At 35.7% G+C, this 25,284-nt stretch overlaps 1 protein-coding gene across 1 annotated transcript in view; it reads right to left on the bottom strand.

Moving 5' to 3' along the window:
• LOC138332704 (thrombospondin type-1 domain-containing protein 4-like) overlaps positions 1-25,284 on the bottom strand; it is a 172,878-nt gene that overhangs the window by 57,304 nt on the left and 90,290 nt on the right. The window contains exon 7 of the mRNA XM_069280695.1: positions 5,178-5,350. Coding sequence (XP_069136796.1) covers positions 5,178-5,350 — 173 coding nt within the window. The remainder of the gene's footprint in view (positions 1-5,177; positions 5,351-25,284) is intronic.

Below are 25,284 nucleotides of genomic sequence, written 5' to 3'. Positions count from 1 at the left end.
TATTTATGTCATGAAATTTTAACACAGAAACATGATCATTAAAATGTAATTACAGTTTTATTTTAGCAGGAGTGAGACCTCGTTTTATGACACGCCTCCTTTCTTATCATTTCCCTGGCAACAACCCAAAACATACTAGCAGAAGGTGCAAACTTGTAAGAAAGTGCAGTAGATCTCGGTCTGATAAGTGATTGAGGGTGGGAGGAATCTTCAAATTATGGAAATATGATTCATTGATCTTCTAGTTTGAATTAAACTTTTCACTGTATAAAAAAAATTAAACTTTATTTATTTTACATTGATTGCAAAACAATTTATACAAGGCCATATCAATTTGAAAAATAGTTTTTCAGGATAGTTGGGCGAAAGGGTGTTTTTTTTTTTTTTTTTTTTTATTTTCATTTTCCAAAAGAAATGTTTTAAAGTCACACAAAATCAAACGTAATATATTAAATATTAAAAATCACAGTGTAGATATAATCCTCACTAGTTATTTGAGTATTGGCAGACTTTATCCCATGCAAAACTATAGAATCATTCAATATCATCATATCAATTTCAATTGCATTAATTCTTGTTTTAGTTTCTGTGACCTTGCTATCATCTTTGAGAACAAAAAAACCAATACAAAAACATTCTAAAGTTAGAAGGAGATTTATTCCATGTATTGTATAGATGTTGTTGGCATGATATGAATTAAAAGCAAAAAAAAAAAAAAAAAAATTGAATTTGATGCCAATATTCAGAAAAAGAAAATAGGTAAGATTTCCGAGCGACTGAAATAGGGGCAGTAATTTCTTTTAAATTTTATTTTCTAACTTTTCCATTTTAAGAGCGGGAAATCCCGAAGAACTAGGTTTCAAATTGGTGTGGCCCAACTGATACAAATCACTCTTGATGGCCCGTATGTAAGCGTGAGAGGGATCTTAGTGTGGGAGGAAACCAGAGTGCCAAGAGGAAACCCACGTGATCTGGCAGGTGACCCCTGACCTTTTATGTTCATGCTGGGGATCAACAAAACTCTTACACTCAGGTTGAGATATCCCTTCTCATGTTTCAGATATGAATACCATATTATTGTTCAGCCAAACTCTTAAACTCAGGTTGAGATATCCCTTCCCATGTTTCAGATATGAATGCCATGCTCAGCCAAACTCTTAAACTCATGTGGAGATATCCCTTCCCATGTTCCAGATATGAAGGCCATTCCCAGCCAAATTCTTGCACTCTGATGGAGATATCCCTTCTCATGTTTCAGATCCGATTGCCATTCTCAGCCAAACTGTGATATCCCAGCCCACACAAAAGCACCATGTGAGAACCCCTTGTTGGCAAATGATGGGTGGAACACCAAAACGAGTTAACAAATTATGTTTACTTTTCATTCCCCGTCCAGAGATGCCACCCTAACCAGATTGAACCCAGAGATCTGTTTCTATACTCATCAAATCTCCAGTAATATTATCGTGGCCCAAGAAATATCCATAACACCCACGTATATTATAATATCACATCACAGACGACATTAACCCTGAATCACAATAAGATGCCCTGATTGTGAAATACAAACAAAAAATCTGCTAACAAAACCACAAGAAGTAACATATTTACATAAGAATTTGCCCACCCCTGCTGCTTGTCGTTGCATATCTGTCAAAAAAATTATTTCTTTTTTCTTCTCGACAATCTGATCTCATCACCATATTAGTAACAAAAATAAGATGCAGGGCGGGGCTTTGAAACTGACAAAGGCAATTTATTTTGGATCTATTAGCAAAGTTGTTACTTTTGATGTAAATTGCAGTCGATTTATGTGAAGTATCCTAAATCCTTTCTTCATTTTACTATAATAACAGATGGAGACTTAACCTGAAATAAACAAATAGCAGCAAACCTGCTGTAAAACACTTTAAAACTTGCTTTATGAAATATCATATAATAAGCTGATACACTTATAAATGATTAATGAGGGAATGATAAAGACAATTTGAAATACATTTTTATCTTTCATTTAGTTTTCTATTTAGACCATGTCTTAACCAAAAGCAATTTAAATAAAATCACAAATGAGCTTGACCTTTCTTAGAAATTTCTTTAAACATAAAAAAATTTTTTTTTATTGAAGAATAGTTTCATCTTTCATTTTTTATCTTATTTTCAATCATTTTTTTGACTGATAGGAAAATTAATGAAAAGAATCGCTAAAGGAGTTTAACCTTTTTTTCTTCAAAAATACTACTTTCAGTATTATATAAAGACCCCTTATTACCGATAAGATCATAAAAATGCAAAATTGTGCATTAAGAAAACACATTTTCATAACTTCAATTCAAGCATTCATCATGCAGACTATAAAAATTGTATCTTGAGATATGTTCATTAAGAAAATATTAAAAAGTTAACGAGTTTTGAACTATACCAAAAACAATTTATTTCAGGACAGCTGATTCTATTTGAAGGGTTTTATGCAAGATTTTAAATGTACATTATGATATGCAAATAAGGTTTTCCTATAATTTTTAGCAAAACTCTATTTTGATGATTTAGCCTAAAATTAAGGAAAGACTACATGACAGTTCAATTGTCAAAAAAATAAAAATAAAATAAAAATACATTTAATTTGAAAAATGAATTACAAAAACAAAAAATTGTGTTTTCATGCAAGGAGACAGGCTAGAAACATATATTTATTTTATTAGCCTAAAATTTAAGACAGGTTTATAGATATATAGGAGTGACGAAGTTATCAAGATAAGATGTATATGACTGCCACACGAATTCTGGTCTCGAAACTGAAGGAGTTGGAGAGTACTGTCGCCTATGATGCAATATAAATCGTTGATTTAAGGCTTATTGACACGTTTCTGGTACTGAGGCTAATCTAAATATTACAAGAAAGGTCAAAATGTCAAGTAGAATTAAGAGCCCCCTTCTCAATTGCATCCTTCTCAAGTTACAAACACTTCACAAATATTCATCAAATTCAAAATATCTTCAAAAATAATCATAGATATTGTGATTTGGCTTAATTTCCATAATATTCAACAAATAAACTTGGTAATTATGCTAAAAGACTAGACTGTTAACACAAATATTTCAAATTGATCCCGTTGCACTTTTTTAAGTCAAAATGTTTTCTTATAATTGGATTTCCATGGTAACCATTCTCTGAAATAAGCAGAATTAAATATTTCCATGAAATATCTACAACTCTGAATTCCGAAATCTTAATCAAATGTCTAGAGTTGAATTAAACAATTTTATAACAATAAAACTGGCCATGTAATTTGATTACATGATCAATTTGAAAGATAAGATAATACAAATTCCATCCACTCAAATGATCAATATAGAATTAGCCAATTTTATGGAATGAATTGGTCAATGTAAAATTGGACAATTTCCATCAATCACATCATCAAAGCTTCACTAATTAGACAATTCCACCTTATCAAACAATCAATTTAATTACTAAACTCATAAACACTGTCATTTATTGATCAAGTTCTGCTTTAGTTCAGGTAACAACTGACATAACGGATTCTGAAGGTGACCTTGAGTTGAACTTGAAAGAAATTTCCTGGATTCCGGTTTGATGAAACATCCCCAAGGACATCCCATAATAGCCATAATTTGTAGTCATGGTGACATATGATTAACAGGCTTGCATGACCAGCTCATTAAACACCTACACTGGTCAGCGGACTGGTCAAGCCAGGTATCCGTGGAGACATACTTCATAAATGCCGACCATTGTCCTTGATTTCCGTAGCTTTATATTTCACTTAGAAGTTTTGATTGGTGGCCCGAATGGGGTTAATTTGTGATATTAAATGATGTGATTAAGTTTGAATCGGCTGCATTAATTGTCCCCTGGTATTACTATACTGGTAAACTAAAGGGTCCTTAAATAACACTACAGCTATGAAACAGACACACAGGGGACCAAGACATTATCATTCCAATTATGTCCTTTTACATCCAGAGTGCAACTGGACATTGGTCAATAATTGTATGTAATATTATGCTGATGGGTCATTTTAAACATGTAACAAGCTTTCCAGACAAATTTGTACTGCACAGTTTTATATAAACTTTCATTAGAAATCATAACCAGATTGCATGACATCTGAGCTCAGGAGGTTAATATTTCAATGGGATTACACTATAAATAAATCTGCATGTTTTTATTGGTCCATGGGCATTTCAGTCTACATTTGATATTTACTACAATAACCATAAACTTGACTTGTATTCCTGCGAACTTGACCAAACTCAATCAATCTGTGACCTTGACATTGTCTTATGTTATTGTGACCTCGACAAAACTCAATCATTATGTGACCTTGACATTGCCTTGTGTTATTGTGACCTTGACCAAATGAAATCATTCTGTGACCTTGACATTGTCTTTGGTTTTTGTGACTTCAACCAAATTCGATCATTCTGTGACCTTGACATTACCTTGTGTTATTGTGACCAGAACAAAACTCAATCATTCTGTAACGTTGACATTGCCTGGTGTTTTACGACCTTGACCAAATTGTGTTCTTGTGACCTTGACCCAGCTAAATAATTCCATGACACTGACTTGTGTTATTATTATGACCTTTACCAAATTAAATCTTTTCTTGACTTTGGCATCATCTTTTATTCGTGTGACCTTGACTAAAGTCTATTTATGTGACCTTGGTAAAACTTAGTCAAGCCTCACATGATTACAAATACCTATACTTTATACTTCATTCCATGATTAAGGAGTATCACATCTTTAATGAAAAAAACTCCTTATGGCATTCATTCTTTAAAACTTTATTTTCTTTAAATCTTTTAATTCATAACAAATCAAAATGAAACTTAAAAGCCTGATAGTTATTTAAAGGTATATGATTTAAACGTATAATCTACCAAATTAGGTCTACACAGTATTGGTAACCAATCAGCTGCTTCTACTTTTGAAAATATCAAGCTTTTTGATGAATATGGCATCACTTCCATGTATAATCTCTTGTGTAGCAATTTTCATTTAACTTTAATTATATCTTAATTCTAATGATTGATTTTACATTACTATAGCAAAAGAAATGTTGTCTATGTGTGTAACATCTTTGAAAACCCTTTTGGACATTTTCCCCAGGTTACGTTTGGTTTCCATGGTAACTATGCCATTTTTTTACCTGTACATCTAACGCCACATTGGTTGGGCCTGGCGCACTGATACACTGGCCTGGACATCCCCGACCTTCATAAGCACTGTAGGTGAAGGTCGTCCCAGCAGCGTCATATTCACCAAGATTGCTGAGTCTCCTTCCTCCATTGATGATGCTTCTACTCTTGGCGACTTGTAGAGCTGAGGAGGAGAAAGCAAAGACACTGGATGAATTGGCAGTAAAAATATGTAATATACAGAAAATAATTAAGTCCTTTTACATTTATATACATATTCTTATTTTAGACTTCATGGTAATTTCAAAGAAGTTTTTTGATATTATTAATAACAAGCAATGTTCATCACATCAAATTGAACTTTCTAGGGGGTATTGCTTCCATAAGAAATTTGAATGGAATAATGATCTGGTAAGACTACATGACCACACACCCCCTCCCGCAAATGTCTTGACGGAGGTATAGTTAAAGGAATGACCCTACCAATAGATACCAATTTGAATCAATTCATCAAATGGAATGAGACACATCCAGAAGGACTGTACACTGGTCACCCAATATAGAGGGACATGGCCCATTCTATATGTCATCAAATTTCATGGTGGCGAAATCAAAACATTATGATTAATTTGTAGTTATTTCTAAGACAGAACTAGAATAAATCATCATTTATATAAAGTGCAAAACGTTAAAGTTTTGCAGGAAATTTTTAAGATTTCCATAAAAATATCTTTCATTTCTTTAAGATGTATACACCTCAATTACCGTACATAACCAATTTAGCTTTAACTCATGAATATTCATAACAGAATGTTTTTGGAGTAGATCAAGCTTTGTCGGGCGTAACACTTTCATTCATATTTTTTTTCTTAACATTTTCACAAAAGAAAAAAGAAATTACCCATTGTTTGTAACAAATAGCATGCTCTCCCATTCATGACCAAAGGAACTAATTATATACGTATATATATACACATACAATATGTGGCATTATATAATAATCTATTACATTAAAAATATAAGTAGCAAGACCTTAATGAAACCCAAGTAGATTAGTGGTATATCAGATTTAATGGTTGACCACAGAACCAATCGACTGGAAGTAAGGCACTCAAAGCTATCACAGGGGTTTCCAATGAGCCCAATTCAGTTCAAACCTAATCTTAAAATCGGAAAGAACAATTTGTGAAAAGCTGGGGCCAACTCACAATGTTTTAATTTAAACTGCATCAGTTGCAGATTATGTAGGGTTAGCTTGTGTTCTGTATTTACCCCTGTCCATTTAACTTGATCATTCACCCCTGAAGACACATTAGACTCTCCTAAATCAATGACTAGAACAGCCCATTGTGAAATTTCAGGGGTTAATGATGTATGCACACCCCTTTCTCCCACCCTACCCTCATCACTCTGAAGGCCTAATTAGTCCCTAATTGGATGATGTAATATATAAACGTACAGACTAATGACTTAATTAATTACTGCATAAAAAAATCACAAAAAATCTGCAGAATTCAAAATTTCATAATGATTTTATAATTACTGTGTCTAAATTAAGTTATATATGTAACTGGTTTTTTTAAAGTTGCTGTGGTGCCAAAAAGGACTTAATTATAATTTCTGATATTTTTAGTATCATGGTCACTTTTTTGGCTGAATATAATGCCGTATTCGCCGTTATTAGCACCCAGGGCATTAAATAATTGTAACAAAGGGGCATTTATTAATGAACCATAATGAAAGTTGCTGATGGAAATATTCAGTCATATTTTAAATCTTTCTGCACTTATGGTATATCAATCTGTTACAGTATGACAATGCATGTCTTTTATCCTTTGAGGTACATTATCATATTTGGTTGTGATTCACATGAAAAAGACTCGCATGTTCATGTAATATGGGATACAATGCTGATGTAAATCCATGGGATGGGGGAATTTATACACTTTCAACTCTTCTCCAGAAAAGGGGAGGGGAGCTTATAGGGGAGGGGCGCTAATTACGGCAAAAACGGTAAGTGTTTAACAGTACATGTGAACTACATAATCTGAAGTTTGTAACATTAATACCATTTAATAAGTACCACTCTCTGAAACTCTTCAAAGTTGTTCAATACTGAACCAAGCATATCAAAGTAACATATATACATTCACAATTCTAGGTTTTCACAGCACATTTGTTGATTTCTGCTACAAACGAATAATTATATAATGGTACTGTGCCAGCTTAGGTCTTTTCTATCAATTTTAGAGCAAATGAAATGGCAGAATTCTATAATCAATCAGAACTGAACCCAAAGAAAATAATACAATGCATGGAGCCCATAAGCAATAGTAGGTTGTACACAGTAAAAGATCAAACATAGTCATGATGCATTCAACTAAACATACCGTATTCAACCCAACAAGTGCCCAGGGCGTATACAAATTGAAAAGAATGAAAAGGTGCTAATAGAACGAAATTGTATTGCAAATCTATACATTTTTGTGTAGTTTTGGTCTTAATTTATGCCTGGGCAACTGAAATCGAGGCCTCAAAAAGGGGGAGGGGCGCTTATAGAGACATGAGCGCTTATTAGGTCAAATACGGTAACTGTCTCATTCTTTTTCTTTAAATCAAGTTCTGGTTTTTTTTTTGGTTTTTTTTTGTAATGTTGTCACTATAAATTTTAAAAGTTAAATGTAGAGTTAACGTCATTATATCTTTATAAGACATATTTTTGATTTAATAATCCTGATGACTTCAAATGTGTAATGGCAGACAGCGAGTGAGTTTGAACATTTCACATAAATTTCACCACAGTGGGCTTTTTTCTGTCATATCTCAGTAAAACCAACTAATCTGACTTTCATTAGAACTGGATTGTTTCTGATATATGTGTAAATTTTAATGTACTTCTAGACTGAGTGTCCCTTTAAGTATGAATGCATAATCCTGTTTCTCTGATCATAATTAATTTGAATTTAATTGATGCTGATCGAAAATGGTACAGTTGGGAATCTGAGCTGGGATTTTAACATCAATAATTCAATATCATTAAGATAATGTCTACTACTAATCCGTTAATTAATTACATTTCAGCACTTAGATTCTGATTCTTAATACCTTGACCTAGATTTGTGTTAGGAAAATATCAAAGAAACTGATCACTGTTGAATAATGAAGTGCTCATTTCTGATTTTGAATTTGATTATCAAAAGGTAGTAGATTACATATCCTGTAAAACGACATGCATAGATCTTTCATTCAGTCTTACTGAAAATGAGAGTAGAACTTTGGGTTTATAAATAACAAATGATGCTGATATGTTGATTTATCATTGGACACCTTTTCTATAAGACTTATAAGACCAATCAATGAACTAAGGAACTTTTAAGCATACAGTTCGTTATTATCGCAGGGAGAATATATGAGATTTCGCGGGACATTGCACTGACCTACATTAATATTAAGAAATAGGTTTAACCATATAAACACTGACAGTCAAATCACAAAAATTCTAAGTCAAATTTTTTTTAAATTTTTTTTTACTTAAAATCGCATAAATATAGACATGTAAATAATCGGCGATCCTGTAAGCTACAGATGCATGATTAAGTTCTGGATATTTATTTATCACTTATAAAAGATGAAAATAGGTACTGTCTGTACATCATGCATATTTAAAACTTACGCTAAAAATGATATTAACAATATCGTAACTCATGAAACCTGATAGCAGAAAACATTTATTTCAGTGAAAAATATATCCCATAATGATATGCAGCCTCAAAAGTTTTCATTTACATATGATTTTTTGCACATTTTATTATTCATTTTGCTGAATGCATATAATATCTCGGCAATTTTATACTAGCTCGGTTCTGACAAAAGGAAGAGTGTGAAAAGTTTGACTCGTCTGTAAATGTAGATATTTTTATATAAATCTTATTTTAGCTCTTTAGAGTTTTATATGATAAAATTTGAATATGGTTCTTCCATTTTCAGTATTTGAGCAATAATATTGTAAATACGCATAATTCATATCATTGCCCAAACATTACTATTCAAAGACTGATTTGTGCTAAAATGGAGGTGGGGTGGAGAGGTAAAAAGTTTGATTATGGGCCCAGTTTCATGAACTTTAAGAAATTCCAGTTAATTTAAAATACTCCATAGGAAAGCATTACAAAAGCTAAGGGAAAATCTGAAGTTAAGGAGCCTTGAATTCCTTCAAATCAGTAATGCTTCCCTAAGGAGAATTTTAAGTTAAGGGATTCCTTTATTTTAAGGAATGTTCATGAAACTGGGCTCTGGTAATTTCAAGAGATATGGAAAAGTTTTACTTGATGGGAAGGATGTGTTTCATGGAGGGGTACACTTATAAGAGTCTACTCATATACCGGCTCAACGTGGTATATGTTCCCTGCTGAAAGTTTCCCCGGGGAAAGAATCAGCTAGCTGAAAGTTTCCCCGGGGAAAGAATAGGCTAGCTGATTCTTTCCCCCCCTAGTTATTTTTTTCCCCCCCGGGGAAAGAATTAGCTAGCTGATTCTTTCCCCCCTCTCGATTTATTTCTAGGTGGGAAACTATTGGCAAGCTGATTCTTTCCCCCCTCTCGATTTATTTCTAGGTGGGAAACTATTGGCAAGCTGATTCTTTCCCCCTCTCGATTTATTTCTAGGTGGGAAACTATTGACTAGCTGATTCTTTCCCCCTTCACTGTATATTTATAAGGGGGAAACTATTGGCTAGCTGATTCTTTCCCTCCTTCACTGTATATTTATAAGGGGGGAAACTATTGACTAGCTGATTCTTTCCCCCCTTCACTGTATATTTATAAGGGGGAAACTATTGACTAGCTGATTCTTTCCCCCCTTCATTGTATATTTATAAGGGGGGAAAACTATTGGCTAGCTGATTCTTTCCCCCTTCCCTGTCTATTTATTTCTATATGGGGGAAACTATTGACTAGCTGATTCTTTCCCCCCTTCACTGTATATTTATAAGGGGGGGGAAACTATTGACTAGCTGATTCTTTCCCCCCTTCACTGTATATTTATAAGGGGGGAAACTATTGGCTAGCTGATTCTTTCCCCCCTTCCCTGTATATTTATAAGGGGGAAACTATTGGCTAGCTGATTCTTTCCCCCTTCCCTGTCTATTTATTTCTATATGGGGGAAACTATTGACTAGCTGATTCTTTCCCCCTTCCCTGTCTATTTATTTCTATATGGGGGAAACTATTGGCTAGCTGATTCTTTCCCTCCTTCACTGTATATTTATAAGGGGGGAAACTATTGGCTAGCTGATTCTTTCCCCCCTTCCCTGTCTATTTATTTCTATATGGGGGAAACTATTGACTAGCTGATTCTTTCCCCCCTTCCCTGTCTATTTATTTCTATATGGGGGAAACTATTGACTAGCTGATTCTTTCCCCCCTTCACTGTCTATTTATTTCTATAAGGGGGAAACTATTGACTAGCTGATTCTTTCCCCCCTTCACTGTATATTTATAAGGGGGGAAACTATTGACTAGCTGATTCTTTCCCCCCTTCCCTGTCTATTTATTTCTATATGGGGGAAACTATTGACTAGCTGATTCTTTCCCCCCTTCCCTGTCTATTTATTTCTATATGGGGGAAACTATTGACTAGCTGATTCTTTCCCCCCTTCACTGTCTATTTATTTCTATAAGGGGGAAACTATTGACTAGCTGATTCTTTCCCCCCTTCACTGTCTATTTATTTCTATAAGGGGGAAACTATTGGCTAGCTGATTCTTTCCCCCCTTCCCTGTCTATTTATTTCTATATGGGGGAAACTATTGACTAGCTGATTCTTTCCCCCCTTCCCTGTCTATTTATTTCTATATGGGGGAAACTATTGGCTAGCTGATTCTTTCCCCCTTCACTGTATATTTATATGGGGGGAAACTATTGACTAGCTGATTCTTTCCCCCCTTCCCTGTCTATTTATTTCTATATGGGGGAAACTATTGACTAGCTGATTCTTTCCCCCTTCACTGTATATTTATAAGGGGGTAAACTATTGACTAGCTGATTCTTTCCCCCCTTCACTGTATATTTATAAGGGGGAAACTATTGGCTAGCTGATTCTTTCCCCCCTTCCCTGTCTATTTATAATATGGGGGGAAACTATTGGCTAGCTGATTCTTTCCCCCCTTCCCTGTCTATTTATTTCTATATGGGGGAAACTATTGGCTAGCTGATTCTTTCCCCCCTTCCCTGTCTATTTATTTCTATATGGGGGAAACTATTGACTAGCTGATTCTTTCCCCCCTTCCCTGTATATTTATAAGGGGGGAAACTATTGACTAGCTGATTCTTTCCCCCTTCACTGTATATTTATAAGGGGGGGAAACTATTGGCTAGCTGATTCTTTCCCCCCTTCCCTGTCTATTTATTTCTATATGGGGGAAACTATTGACTAGCTGATTCTTTCCCCCTTCACTGTATATTTATAAGGGGGAAACTATTGACTAGCTGTAGCTGATTCTTTCCCCCCCTGCTGAAAGTTTCCCCGGGGAAAAAATTCAGCTAGCTGAAAGTTTCCCCTGGGGGAAACTATTGGCTAGCTGATTCTTTCCCCCTTCCCTGTCTATTTATTTCTATATGGGGGAAACTATTGACTAGCTGATTCTTTCCCCCCTTCCCTGTCTATTTATTTCTAGGGGGGAAACTATTGGCTAGCTGATTCTTTCCCCCCTTCCCTGTCTATTTATTTCTATATGGGGGAAACTATTGGCTAGCTGATTCTTTCCCCCCTTCCCTGTCTATTTATTTCTATATGGGGGAAACTATTGACTAGCTGATTCTTTCCCCCCTTCCCTGTCTATTTATTTCTATATGGGGGAAACTATTGACTAGCTGATTCTTTCCCCCCTTCACTGTATATTTATAAGGGGGGAAACTATTGACTAGCTGATTCTTTCCCCCCTTCCCTGTCTATTTATTTCTATATGGGGGAAACTATTGACTAGCTGATTCTTTCCCCCCTTCACTGTATATTTATAAGGGGGGAAACTATTGACTAGCTGATTCTTTCCCCCCTTCCCTGTCTATTTATTTCTATATGGGGGAAACTATTGACTAGCTGATTCTTTCCCCCCTTCACTGTATATTTATAAGGGGGGAAACTATTGGCTAGCTGATTCTTTCCCCCCTTCCCTGTCTATTTATTTCTATATGGGGGAAACTATTGGCTAGCTGATTCTTTCCCCCTTCCCTGTATATTTATTTCTATAAGGGGGGGGGGAACTATTGGCTAGCTGATTCTTTCCCCCCTTCCCTGTATATTTATTTCTATAAGGGGGAAACTATTGGCTAGCTGATTCTTTCCCCCTTCCCTGTCTATATTGACTAGCTGATTCTTCCCCCCTTTCATCTATATCAAATTCAACTTGAGTAGCTGATTCTTTTCTCCCACCCATTCCCTCTATATTTATTTCTAGGTGGAAACATATGGGGATGGGGAGGGGGATTATTCAGGGTTAGCAGTTAGCATGATGTTTTAGTCCTTTCCTTGTAAATTGTGTACTTCAGTTTTCAATATGTACTGTAAAGTCTATATCATCAGATAACTCATGAAGTCTGTTTGTACTTCATATGACATAATACTGGATTCTGATTAGCTTCACATATGGGTACAATTTCCAATAGTGCCAGAGGAAGCGATGTTAGATCAAATGTGAATCTATTATGACATCACTAGTACATGAGATCATTATATCTTTGCGCTTTGACCAATACGTCAAGATGGTGGTCAGGTTGTGGTGTACGGGAAGGAACTGGTTCTATATTGCTCTACTTTCAATCTTCATGAAACAGAATCTCGTTTAAAGAAACAGATATCTGCAATAATATATATGTTGGTCTTATAATGTAACAGCATGGTAAGGAAATGCAATGGATATAGCATTTCGAGGCATCCCTTTATGGCCAGCTGGTTATGAGGGCACTATTGCTTCATAGAATTGTCGAGGGATAGAATAGTGCCCTCTTAACCAGGCCATAATAGATAAGTATTATTAAAGTCAAATAGACTTGATGAAGTCATTAAACTAAAACCAACTTATTTTCATATTGAAATTGGTGTATTTCATGAGTACACACATGTAATATTTGAATTTTAAAAAAAATATAAAGTTTCAACTTTTTTGTACTTTCAAAATGCGTTAATTATTGTGAATAAGTCAGGCAATATGTTACAAAATTAATTAAATTCTCACAAAATAAGTTGGTTTACAGTTTGTATAGTTTCATCAGCGGCATTAATGTAGAACGAAACTTCCCATTTGAACAGATAATCACACAAGTAACATTTTTGCTGTAACAAATGCCATTAATATTATAAGAGAATCCTACACAAATGGCTTTGTATTATCAAAATTTCTTTGCCTTTTGTAGATGATTTATCAAAATTACGTTTTCAATTGTAGGCAATTAATATTCATACAACTTTGATTAATCATCTCACTAAGCTAAAAACAAAATAAATACATATGTTAGAATTCTTAATAAATAATTTATTCATAGTTTACATTCAAAAAGTACATATACAGAGATTCCTTCTTTCATATTACTTGTTGTCCTAAATTGTCCTGATCAAGTCTGTAGTGTGTATTCCATAAAAATCATTATCATAATTATTACATTAGCAATTCAGTAAAATAAGCATTGAATAAAACAAATAAGTACAATGACTTCCCTTTAAAGTCTGTGCTTGAAGTGTTTAAAGTACTTTATACATTAACAAAAACATCAACGTTCACTAAATATCAAAATACATAGATAAAGATGATTTGAAAAAGTACCATAAACCAGCTTTTTTGCTGCTTCTCATTTTCTCAAATTCATGGAACCAATTTTTTCACTGTGGTTGTACATGTATTTTAAAAATAAATTCAGTTTGTATTGCTAAACAAAAATGTTTGTATATGAATTTTCCCCCAGTATTTCCAAGAGAGAAAGAACATGGTTAAAACCAAGTTTGGCATTAATTAACGAATTTCCCTCAAAGTATGATTGGATGAAGCAAAAAAAAAAAGAGTTATGTCCCCTTCCTTGCTATCCTCCATGATCTCTTGCAGACAATTGACCCAGTTACCAACTCATACATTTAAAACAAAATAAAAGTTTTTAAACTTTTGTGTATGGGTGCAAATGTTGTTTTTAGCAAGTTAACACATATATGTAGATACATCATATTCATTACAACTCCCTTCTGGTTAAATAAATAAACTTGCTACCAGTTTATGATGCAAAGGGGTATAAATGCACAGTCTTTTCAAATGCCTTGCGGAAATAAAAAGAGGTCCTATTAGTAAGCACCGTTAACTATTACTGATATTTAATGGCTCCAGGATGCTTAACGGGTTGAAAACATTAATTAAACAGTTCTTCATCTACTACAGCTTAGGTAGGAACAAGTGTCTTGTCTAACACCTCAATACAACATTGAAATGTTCATTTGTAAGATTGTTCAAATAAATAGCATACTTTGGTTTTTTGTCCAGTGAGAGAGAAGCTGGGTACCTAAGCCAGTTAAGTTTGGTCACACCCCTACTGTATGTTCCACATTTAGAAAACACACAAATATCTGTATCTAGTAGAGACGCTGCACCCAAAATTTCTGCATCTGTTGCCCACACTGAGTTGCAATCCATATTGCTCTCCTCTAAATATTCATTTACATTTGTGTCCAAATATTTGCTTAGTTTTGTGGTCACACTAGAATTCCTCATATGGGCAACAATACTGTCTCTGCATGATTTATGTCCATTTTCTGTCCCAGAGAGTGCAAAACTAATCGCACGAAAACAAGCAGTTGCCGTCTCCTCTGATGCTGTGTATTTCTGATGGCTTTCCTGCTGATTCCTTGTCATTTCCATAATTTGGGCACTTGAGAAACTTAATGTTCATCCTATTGCACAATTTAGGGAGGGCTGAAGCTGGAAGTGTTTTGAAAATTCATTTTGCAGGTGTTTCCTTTGTGATGTTCACATGATGTTGTTGTGATTGCCTTTGTGATGTTGTCTTGGTCTGCTTTTTTGTTTGTTTTGGAGTTAGAGGTGCTCTCTTTGTTGTCTTTAATGTGCGCTTTGGAGTACTGGTGGGAGTCTGGCAATGTGATGTCTGTGTATCAGGTGTGTACAGCTTGAGGTGGGTGCTATGGTAGATGTTTGAAAGTGTCTTCTTACTTTTGGCATTCTGTAGTCTAACCCGTCCTTTGTCTAAAGTTTCAATGACTCTGTATGGTCCTACCCACCTTGGTGCAAGCTTGCATCCAAACCTCCTAATTTTGCTCGTGTTTTTCATCAGAACAGAAGATCCTACTGGATAAGAGCTGTGTGATTGGTGACGTCGATCATAATTTTTCTTCTGGCGTTCTTGTGCTGTCTCAATATTGTTTTTGACACATTCGTTGATCTCTTTTCTTTGATCTGCAATATTAGTTAAGACACTATCTGCAAATTTACATGATTCTAGTGTTGGCTTCTTCCCAGAGTTTGGAACAATCCTTGCCTTTCGTCCATACATCACACCTCAAATGGTGTACATTTTGTAGATGAATGAACACTTGTTCTGTAGGCAAACAATGCGCTCTGAAGCAACACATCCCAATCAGTCGCATTTTCATTTGTTACTTTACTTAACATTTCTTTCAAAGTTCTGTTGTCACGTTCTCGCTGTCCATTTGTCTGTGGATGGTAGGCAGAGGAAATTCTGTGGTCAATTTGAAGTTCATCTGTTAAAAAGTCTACAACTTTGTTGGTGAACTCCTTTCCTTGGTCTGTGATTATAGAATCCATTGGTCCTAGTCTACAGACACAGTCCAATATGAACTTTCCCACATTCTCCTCGCCAATGGCACGTGCTTCTGACCACTTTGAGAAATGGTCTGTTGCAGCCACAATGTATTTATTGCCAGTATCCGTTATTGGTAAAGGTCCAACAATGTCAATTCCAACAAGGCTCCAAACTTTGGAAGGCACTGATATAGAATTAAGTGGAGGAGCATTTTTTACTGGTCCAAGATTGACTCTACAACACTGATCACAGTCTCTAACAAACGAAGTTACATCCTCTTTCATGCCTTTCCAGTAATATCCTTGCAGACACTTTTGGTATGTTTTGTCTCTTCCTAGATGACCACCAGCATATTTTCCTGTGAATTGCAAATATGTTAAAATTGTATGAAACAAATAATCAAACAGAAACATGACATCCCTAACATTAGAATCAGAGATGGGAGTGTAAAATCTCTAACATTAGTATCAGAGAGTGGGAGTGTAAAATCCCTAACATTAGTATCAGAAATGGGAGTGTAAAATCTCTTAACATTAGTATCAGAGATGGGAGGGTGACATCTCTAACATTAGTATCAGAGATGGGAGGGTGACATCTCTAACATTAGTATCAGAGATGGGAGTGTAAAATCTCTAACATTAGTATCAGAGATGGGAGTGTAAAATCTCTAACATTAGTATCAGAGATGGGAGTGTAAAATCTCTAACATTAGTATCAGAGATGGGAGGGTGACATCTCTAACATTAGTATCAGAGATGGGAGGGTGACATCTCTAACATTAGTATCAGAGATGGGAGGGTGACATCTCTAACATTAGTATCAGAGATGGGAGGGTGACATCTCTAACATTAGTATCAGAGATGGGAGGGTGACATCTCTAACATTAGTATCAGAGATGGGAGGGTGACATCTCTAACATTAGTATCAGAGATGGGAGGGTGACATCTCTAACATTAGTATCAGAGATGGGAGGGTGACATCTCTAACATTAGTATCAGAGATGGGAGTGTAAAATCCCTAACATTAGTATCAGAATTGGGAGGATGACATCTCTAACATAAGTATCAGAGATGGGAGGATGACATCTCTAACATTAGTATCAGAGATGGGAGGGTGACATCTCTAACATTAGTATCAGAGATGGGAGGGTGACATCTCTAACATTAGTATCAGAGATGGGAGTGTAAAATCTCTAACATTAGTATCAGAGATGGGAGGGTGACATCTCTAACATTAGTATCAGAGATGGGAGGGTGACGTCTCTAACAATAGTATCAGAGACGGAAGGGTGACATCTCTAACATTAGTATCAGAGATGGAAGGGTGACGTCTCTCACTTAAGTATCAGAGATCCTGAGGGTGACATCTACATTAGTATCAGAGATGAGAGGGTGATATCTCTAACATAAGTATTAGAGATGGGAGGGTGACATCTACATTAGTATCAGAGATGTGAGGGTGACATCTCTAACATTAGTATCAGAGATGGAAGGGTGACATCTCTAACATTAGTATCAGAGATGGGAGGGTGACATCTCTAACATTAGTATCAGAGATGGAAGGGTGACATCTCTAACATTAGTATCAGAGATGGAAGGGTGACGTCTCTCACTTAAGTATCAGAGATGGGAGGGTGACATCTCTAACATTAGTATCAGAGATGGAAGGGTGACATCTCTAACATTAGTATCAGAGATGGAAGGGTGACATCTCTAACATTAGTATCAGAGATGGGAGGGTGACATCTCTAACATTAGTATCAGAGATGGGAGGGTGACATCTCTAACATTAGTATCAGAGATGGGAGGATGTATAAACACTAGTATCAGAGATGGGAGGGTGACATCTCTAACATTAGTATCAGAGATGGGAGGGTGACATCTCTAACATTAGTATCAGAGATGGGAGGGTGACATCTCTAACATTAGTATCAGAGATGGAAGGGTGACGTCTCTCACTTAAGTATCAGAGATGGGAGGGTGACATCTCTAACATTAGTATCAGAGATGGGAGGGTGATATCTCTAACATAAGTATTAGAGATGGGAGGGTGACATCTCTTACATTAGTATCAGAATTGGGAGGATGACATCTCTTACATTAGTATCAGAATTGGGAGGATGACATCTCTAACATTTATCAGAGATGGGCCCAGCAACAACTAAGTATAGGATAAACCATGAGTTGGTGTAGAATAGGCCAGAGAAAACACACATATCGAAGGGTGAAGTACAAACTAGTATTTTGTTTTCATAGACAAAAGTTACTTACTTAAAATTTACACTCCTCTACACTATAAGCATCATTGAAAAATTTGAGCTTCTTATTGTTATTCAGAAAAGAAATATGTAAAAGAATTTTGAAGAAGATTGATCAATATCATTATACTGTAAAAATGAAACACACACAAAAACAATCATACTAAATGTTTTTAAATGCTTTAAAAATTTGGAAATAGCAGCATTTGCACATGAAAAGCCACCTACAGCATGTACATTCCTCTGAATTTTGTAATTAAACTTAAATACAAGCAAGTTTAATGTTTTTTAATTTTGAAAACAGAATCTGTTTAAATATACCCAGATTTACCTGGCAAAACCTCAAATGCTAATTACCATCTGCATGTGTACATGTATATCACATCGATATACATTGTATATGCACATTAATTTAACATGTTCTAATTTATATATTCAAAAATTGCATACTTGTTGAAACTATAAACATTTCAATAAAAACATAAAAATCGGACTGAAGTAAAATTTAAATTAGATAATAAATTTTAAATGATCATCTGCTTTCAAGAATTAAGCTCCATAGCTGACAGCATTAATGATACTAGTCATTTGAACAATAATTGGTGTTAATAATCATGTGTGGAATGTATATGTCTAATTAACACAAAAAATAATATAAAATGATTTATTTTGTTTTTGGTGCGTGTGAGATCAGTACTCCATTCCATATAGAACGGAATTTTTTCTGGATGCATTGATTAATGTAAATATTTTTATCTTGAAGTAAAATTAGAAGTTCAAACTTTTCAAAATGATGGTAATGGTGTAACTGAAGAAAAATACTGAATTGTCTGCTCATGTTTTTGACGGAGAAAAATACCATTTGTCGACAGTGGAGCATCTTTAAATATAATAATTTTGAATATATAAATATATACATGAATATATAATTACCTGAGTGAAGGCTGGTCAAGACAGCTTGTACTTCATTGTGTCTCAGTACCTTCTTGTCATCTTTGTATAAGGTGCCATCTTTGCACTGGAACCCCTTAGCTTTGATGCAAATTCTTCTTTTTTCAGATTTCTTCTTATTTGCATCTTTTATGTTTGTTACATATGCAGGGTACTCTGATTTACTGAGGTATATAACAAGTTCATTGTAGGAATTATCTTCCATGGTTTTTCAAGGTGGGATGATGCTGATTGCATCAATGAAAAGTATACAATGTATAGTGGTCACAAAAGCAGACAAATGTATATATAAATATTACCAAATATGGACCTTACTGATGTCAAGGTGTGAAGCCATACCCAATAAACAGCAACTATTAGCTATATGGTTCAGACATGGTGACTAAAGACTACAAATATAATCAAGAGGGGGAAAAGAATCAGCTAGCCAATAGTTTCCCCCTAGAATTAATCAAGAGGGGGGAATAATCAGCTAGCAAATAGTCTCCCCCACCCCCTGCAAATTGTTCGAGAGGGGGGGGAAGAATCAGCTAGTCAATGGTTTTCCCCCTAAAACTAATCAAGAGGGGGGAAAGAATCAGCTAGCTAATTCTTTCCCCGGGGGATAAAAGTAATTAGGAGGGGAAAGAATCAGCTAGCCTATTCTTTCCCCGGGGGAAAAAATCAGCTAGCCAGTTTTTTCCCCGGGGAAGAAATCAGCTAGCCAATTCTTTCCCCGGGGAAACTATCAGAGGGGGAAAGAAATGGCTGCTACACCGGCTCAACGTGGTATATGTTCTATCTTGATGTAGGCGTGTCCAGATTGTACGACTTTTGGTAAAAATCCTTACCTAAGTAAACCTTCAGCACGCTATCAACCTTCTCAACTGTTTCCAAAGTGTAAATAAATTTGATTAGCTGAATATTTATCTGAGTCGTTTGATAAGTATATAGGGGGTGGTAAGTGAACCTATCAATGCTCTACATCTAGTTTTCCTGTCATTGTGAAAAACCTGCGCCCTAATTTATCTAACAATTTCACAATTACTGATAGGCTCGGGTTGAAATTATCGGAACTAAAGTAGTAACCGAATAGTTTACTTGTAAAAGTCATTTATATTCTGAGCTCCGATAGAAATGTTCGGCTCTGTTTCCAGCGACTCTGATAAACTGTAAATAAGTAAATAGATATATTACTTGGTTTGAATGTGGAATCAAAATTTAAAATGTAATCTTACATTCCTTACGTATGTATATCTGTTACATGGGGAGTTGACACCGCTATCGATTCCAACCGTTCACAGCATGCCTTTGTCAACTTCATTGTCGACTTGGCCGACCCAATTTAATTTCGTAAATTCTTCTTATTGATGCTGTGTCAGGTTGAAAAATAATATGTCTTCCTTTAGTTTAAATGGACTATCATGAAGTCAGGGACAAGAGAGAAGAATAAATAGTGAAATATTTCTTTTTTTAAAGCATATATGTAATGGATCTCTTGGGACCAACATGATTTTTTAGTTAAAACCGTAGTTTGTTACATATATATATTACAAACATCTTAAGAGAAACCTTGATGGGGAATAAAAACCTCTATGTTATAACAATGAGTTTTTTATAAGCATTTTATTTATGTCATAAATGTGTTTCAAAAATAATTTGCCTTTTTTAGCCACCATGTATGGTCAAAGGGTGGAGATTTTGAATGACTGAACATCACACATGACTGAGAAAACCTTTGGAAAGAAAGTGAGGATCGACAGACTCAAATAGAAAGGAGAATCATGGGCTCCTGTATCACCAATGCTGGACCTAAACATATTATCGTCAAGAGTTTCCCCTTTTGTTCTCCAACGACCTTGAATACTTTAAAATCTTGATCTACAAATGTTATAGATATATACGGTCAAAATTTTATCTGATGCTGGAAACACTTTATTGAAAAAGTTAACAACCTTCAGGGACAACAAAATTTTAATACCAGTACATCCCTGGAGCAATACACATCTCCGCGGTCAGTAACGCACGAAGTTAATTGCAGTGAAGTCATTCAACCTGACGATGGTCATACCTCACCCATAAGCCTGCCCATCCTTGAGATCAAACATCGAATGTCGAACAAATGATTCAATTCCAGTTAATGATTCAGTGATCTGGCCTTTTTGTGTTTTGTAATATAGTGGAAAAGCTGCCAGGATATTAGCTTGCTGTTTTCATAGGTCAAACAAATTGGTCTAATTTCGAAGAGGAGAAAAATGGCCTTTTAATGATTGTGCGGAGGTGGGTATATCTCATCTATTATAGATATATCATCATAGATATATCAAATATAACGATAGAGAATTATTTAACCTTAGGCCCACAACAAATATGGTGTCCATGTTTACTTCGGGGTGAATGAAATAATCAAGATACATGTGTAGTGGAATTGGACAGGGTTGATCATCGAGCATTCGAGTGGTAGAGCATTTCGGCTAGTGTTCAGAGGTCCCTGGTTCGAATTCTAATCTTTCCGCTACAATTTCTCCTCTCCTGTTACACCTGAACTATATCATGTTGGCTTTACAAAATAAGTAAACCTTATATTTTCAATTTATTTCATCTTAATGAACATCAGCCCCTCCTAAAAAATCCTTTTGATCTGTATTCCAGACCTTCAATCAAAATAGTCCAAATGTGACTGAATGACAGAGTTAACTCATTCATCCCTGAAATTCCATAATGGACTGGTCTAGTCTCTGATTTAGAAGAGCCTAAATGTGTCTTCAGGGGTGAATAAGCAAAAGAAGTTTCTTCCTTTTTACTTTTGTTTTGCATGAATATGCATAATTTAAATGAATTTCTTTATTTAGATTCTGCGAATAGACATTTTCTTATAAAACCATGGAAAGTATACATTATAAGTCATGAAATAAGAGGAAAGTCAACCTAAATAAAAATTTGGAATCTTGGCAATAAATATTCTGTGAATAATGTTTTCATTGATGTATACTTTGTATATATACTTTCATAATGTTATGGTGTATTTAAGATTCATACATTTTCAATCAGTTATAGCTGATATAGACTTACATTAAAGAGGAGCTCTGACAACAACAAAATAAAATAAACACAGACTCTATTACTGACCTATCTCCTTCTGAACCCTGTTGAGTACACAAATCTAAACCCATTCTTTATTTACTCCACCTAGACTCAATAGAACAACAATAATAAAGTGTGCCCCTCCCACTTATACAGGTGCAACTGGCATCGCTTATCCTTAAACGATCTCAAAACATTGGTAAACAGATACAAATTACCTCCATTCCCAGGCCATTGTACCTGTAATATGCTAATTACATTTCTACCTGTACACGAATGGTGCCTACCTGTACTTTAAATATATGGTCATTGTTTAACCGGAATTAGCTTATACAATCACTTTGATCCTATGTAAGATTACATATATAAATATGGCACAATTTAATATTGACATAATCATTTAAATTAGTTTCAGCCTCATTCAAGTCACAATAAACATTGTCTGGGTGATGAAACCATTTGTTTTATAACATTGTGATGGCCAAGTGTTTAAGGTGTATGAAATTCTACCACAAGACTTCCACCTCTGGGTTACAGTAGCTGAGTGGTTAAGGTGTCTGACATTCTACCATTAGACCTCCACCTCTGGGTTACAGTGGCTGAGTGGTTAAGGTGTCTGACATTCTACCATTAGGCCTCCACCTCTGGGTTACAGTGGCTGAGTGGTTAAGGTGTCTGACATTCTACCATTAGGCCTCCACCTCTGGGTTACAGTAGCTGAGTGGTTAAGGTGTCTGACATTCTACCACTAGACCTCCACATCTGGGTTACAGTGGCTGAGTGGTTAAGGTATCTGACATTCTACCACTAGACTTCCACCTCTGGGTTACAGTGGCAGAATGGTTAAGGTGTATGACATTCTACCACTAGCCTTCCACCTCTGGGTCACAGTGGCAGAATGGTGAAGGTGTATGACATTCTACCACTAGCCTTCCACCTCTGGGTCACAGTGGCAGAATGGTTAAGGTGTATGACATTCTACCACTACTCTATCATCCCTGCAGTACATGTCACAGTTGCCAAGTGGTAAAGACGTTACATATAATACCAATAGCCTTCACCTCTAGGTTATGTCAGCCAAATGGTTGGCACCAAGCAGTGGGACATCAAGGTCAAAGCATTGGCAAATATCTAGTTGGAGACTTTTCCTAAAGAACTATGGCTTTCTTCCAGCATCAAAACCTAGTGTGTCCTGTTGCCAGACTTTTGATAACATGCTGACATGTCGATGAGAGAGAAATAATTTTCTGCCTTTATTTGTAATACCCACTGGACATGTTATTACAAATCTATATGATTGAATGACTATATAGGGAGTCGAGATATAAGTAGTCATGAAGTTTGGAGATAAAACAGACCCCTGCCTCTTACCATATCCTATTGATTTGTGTACCAGTTTGATTGCCAAAAAATACTCCACTAGAACTGCTCTTTATCAGAGCTTGATCCTTGGTTAGTTTCACTATGAAATAAAATACAGCTTTGGTCTAAAATGATCACTTTTTGACCTTTACAGCTAGGGTCACTGTGACACAACAACAATGCACTGCACATTGGCTTTAAATATGGTATGAGTACATTATTAAGTTTCCTCAGTGAATATCAAAAGAAACGGACAGAGAAACAAAGAACTACAGCAACAATTTACCAACCATTGGCTGCATTAGTTCTACGTCATATTAACAGCCAGGGTCATGTTAGGATGTGCCAGGTTTGTTGGTGGAGGAAAGCTGGAGTACCCGGAAAAAACCCACCAACCAACAGTCAGTAACAGGCAACTCGTGACCCAGAGGTGGAGGGCTTGTGGTTATATGTCGAGACAATTTAACCAACTATTAACTGGTCACAAATCAAAGACAATTAATGTAAAGTAATAAGCAATTTTTTAATTGACAAAATAAAAAACAATTTAACAATTTTTTTCTTAATGGACACAGTGTTGTAAGACAATAAGACAATGATAACTGACACAATATTTACAGAAGGCAAAGGAACCAAGGCCTCTGGAAAAGCTCCTTATACAATAAACAGATTGAGACAAGACCAGAACTTAACAAGAGTTTAAAGTCTTGTGCCTGTAGAACCAGGAAGATGTCCTAAGAGACCTTGATTGGTGGGATTCAGTAAACAGGCCAGCCCCAGTGTATTAACTGCTCCTTAAACAAATGTAGTTGTTACTATGATTCCACACTCAGCATAAAGCATGTCCAGATGTCAATTTACATTCTTCGGTAACTGTGTCTATATTTACAGTACAAAAATTCATCTTCACATCACATTCTGTCCGCCATTTCCTAATTCTTCTCTCATTATGATATGAACTGCTTGACAACCAGAGCAAGGCTTTTGCCTCCCCAGATATTGTGTCTGAGGTACCTATGAACTGCTTGACAACCAGAGCAATGCTTTTGCCTCCCCAGATATTGCGTCTGAGGTTTGCCTCCCCAGATATTGCGTCTGAGGTTTGCCTCCCCAGATATTGCGTCTGAGGTTTGCCTCCCCAGATATTGCGTCTGAGGTTTGCCTCCCCAGATATTGCGTCTGAGGTACCCCTAAGCCGAATACAAACTTTTGGTGAGAGTTTTATCACCTTAAAAGTGGCTCATATCTGGGTAGCCGGGTACATGATATTAGACGGAGGGATGTGGTTGAAGCAAATGGACACTTGTCACATTAAAGATAACTGGCGAAGGCGACAGTAATATATTTGTAAGTAAATATCGTAACTTATCTACCTTAGCGGGTCAATTACAAATTTATCTTACACAATGTTAGGGTAGTGAAATCTGCAGGCCATGTACAGTTCAACATTGGGTCAAACAAATCAGTGAAATAGTCAAGACCGTTTCTATTATATCGTTATCTCTGTTGCAGGAATGAACTGTATATCATGTGATTGTAATGGAATTGGGCGGGGTCAATCATCGGTGACCAGGTATTTCAATCAGAGAGCATCTGGCTACTGTTCAAAGATCCTGAATTTGAGCTGCACTTTACACTACACTACATTTTCTCCTTTCCTGTTACAACGTTGGTG

Source organism: Argopecten irradians, chromosome 10, assembly GCF_041381155.1.
Source record: "Argopecten irradians isolate NY chromosome 10, Ai_NY, whole genome shotgun sequence".
In the NCBI taxonomy this organism is placed as follows: domain Eukaryota; kingdom Metazoa; phylum Mollusca; class Bivalvia; order Pectinida; family Pectinidae; genus Argopecten; species Argopecten irradians.
Note: the sequence above shows the minus strand (reverse complement) of the source record. Positions and strands in the feature narration are given on the sequence as shown.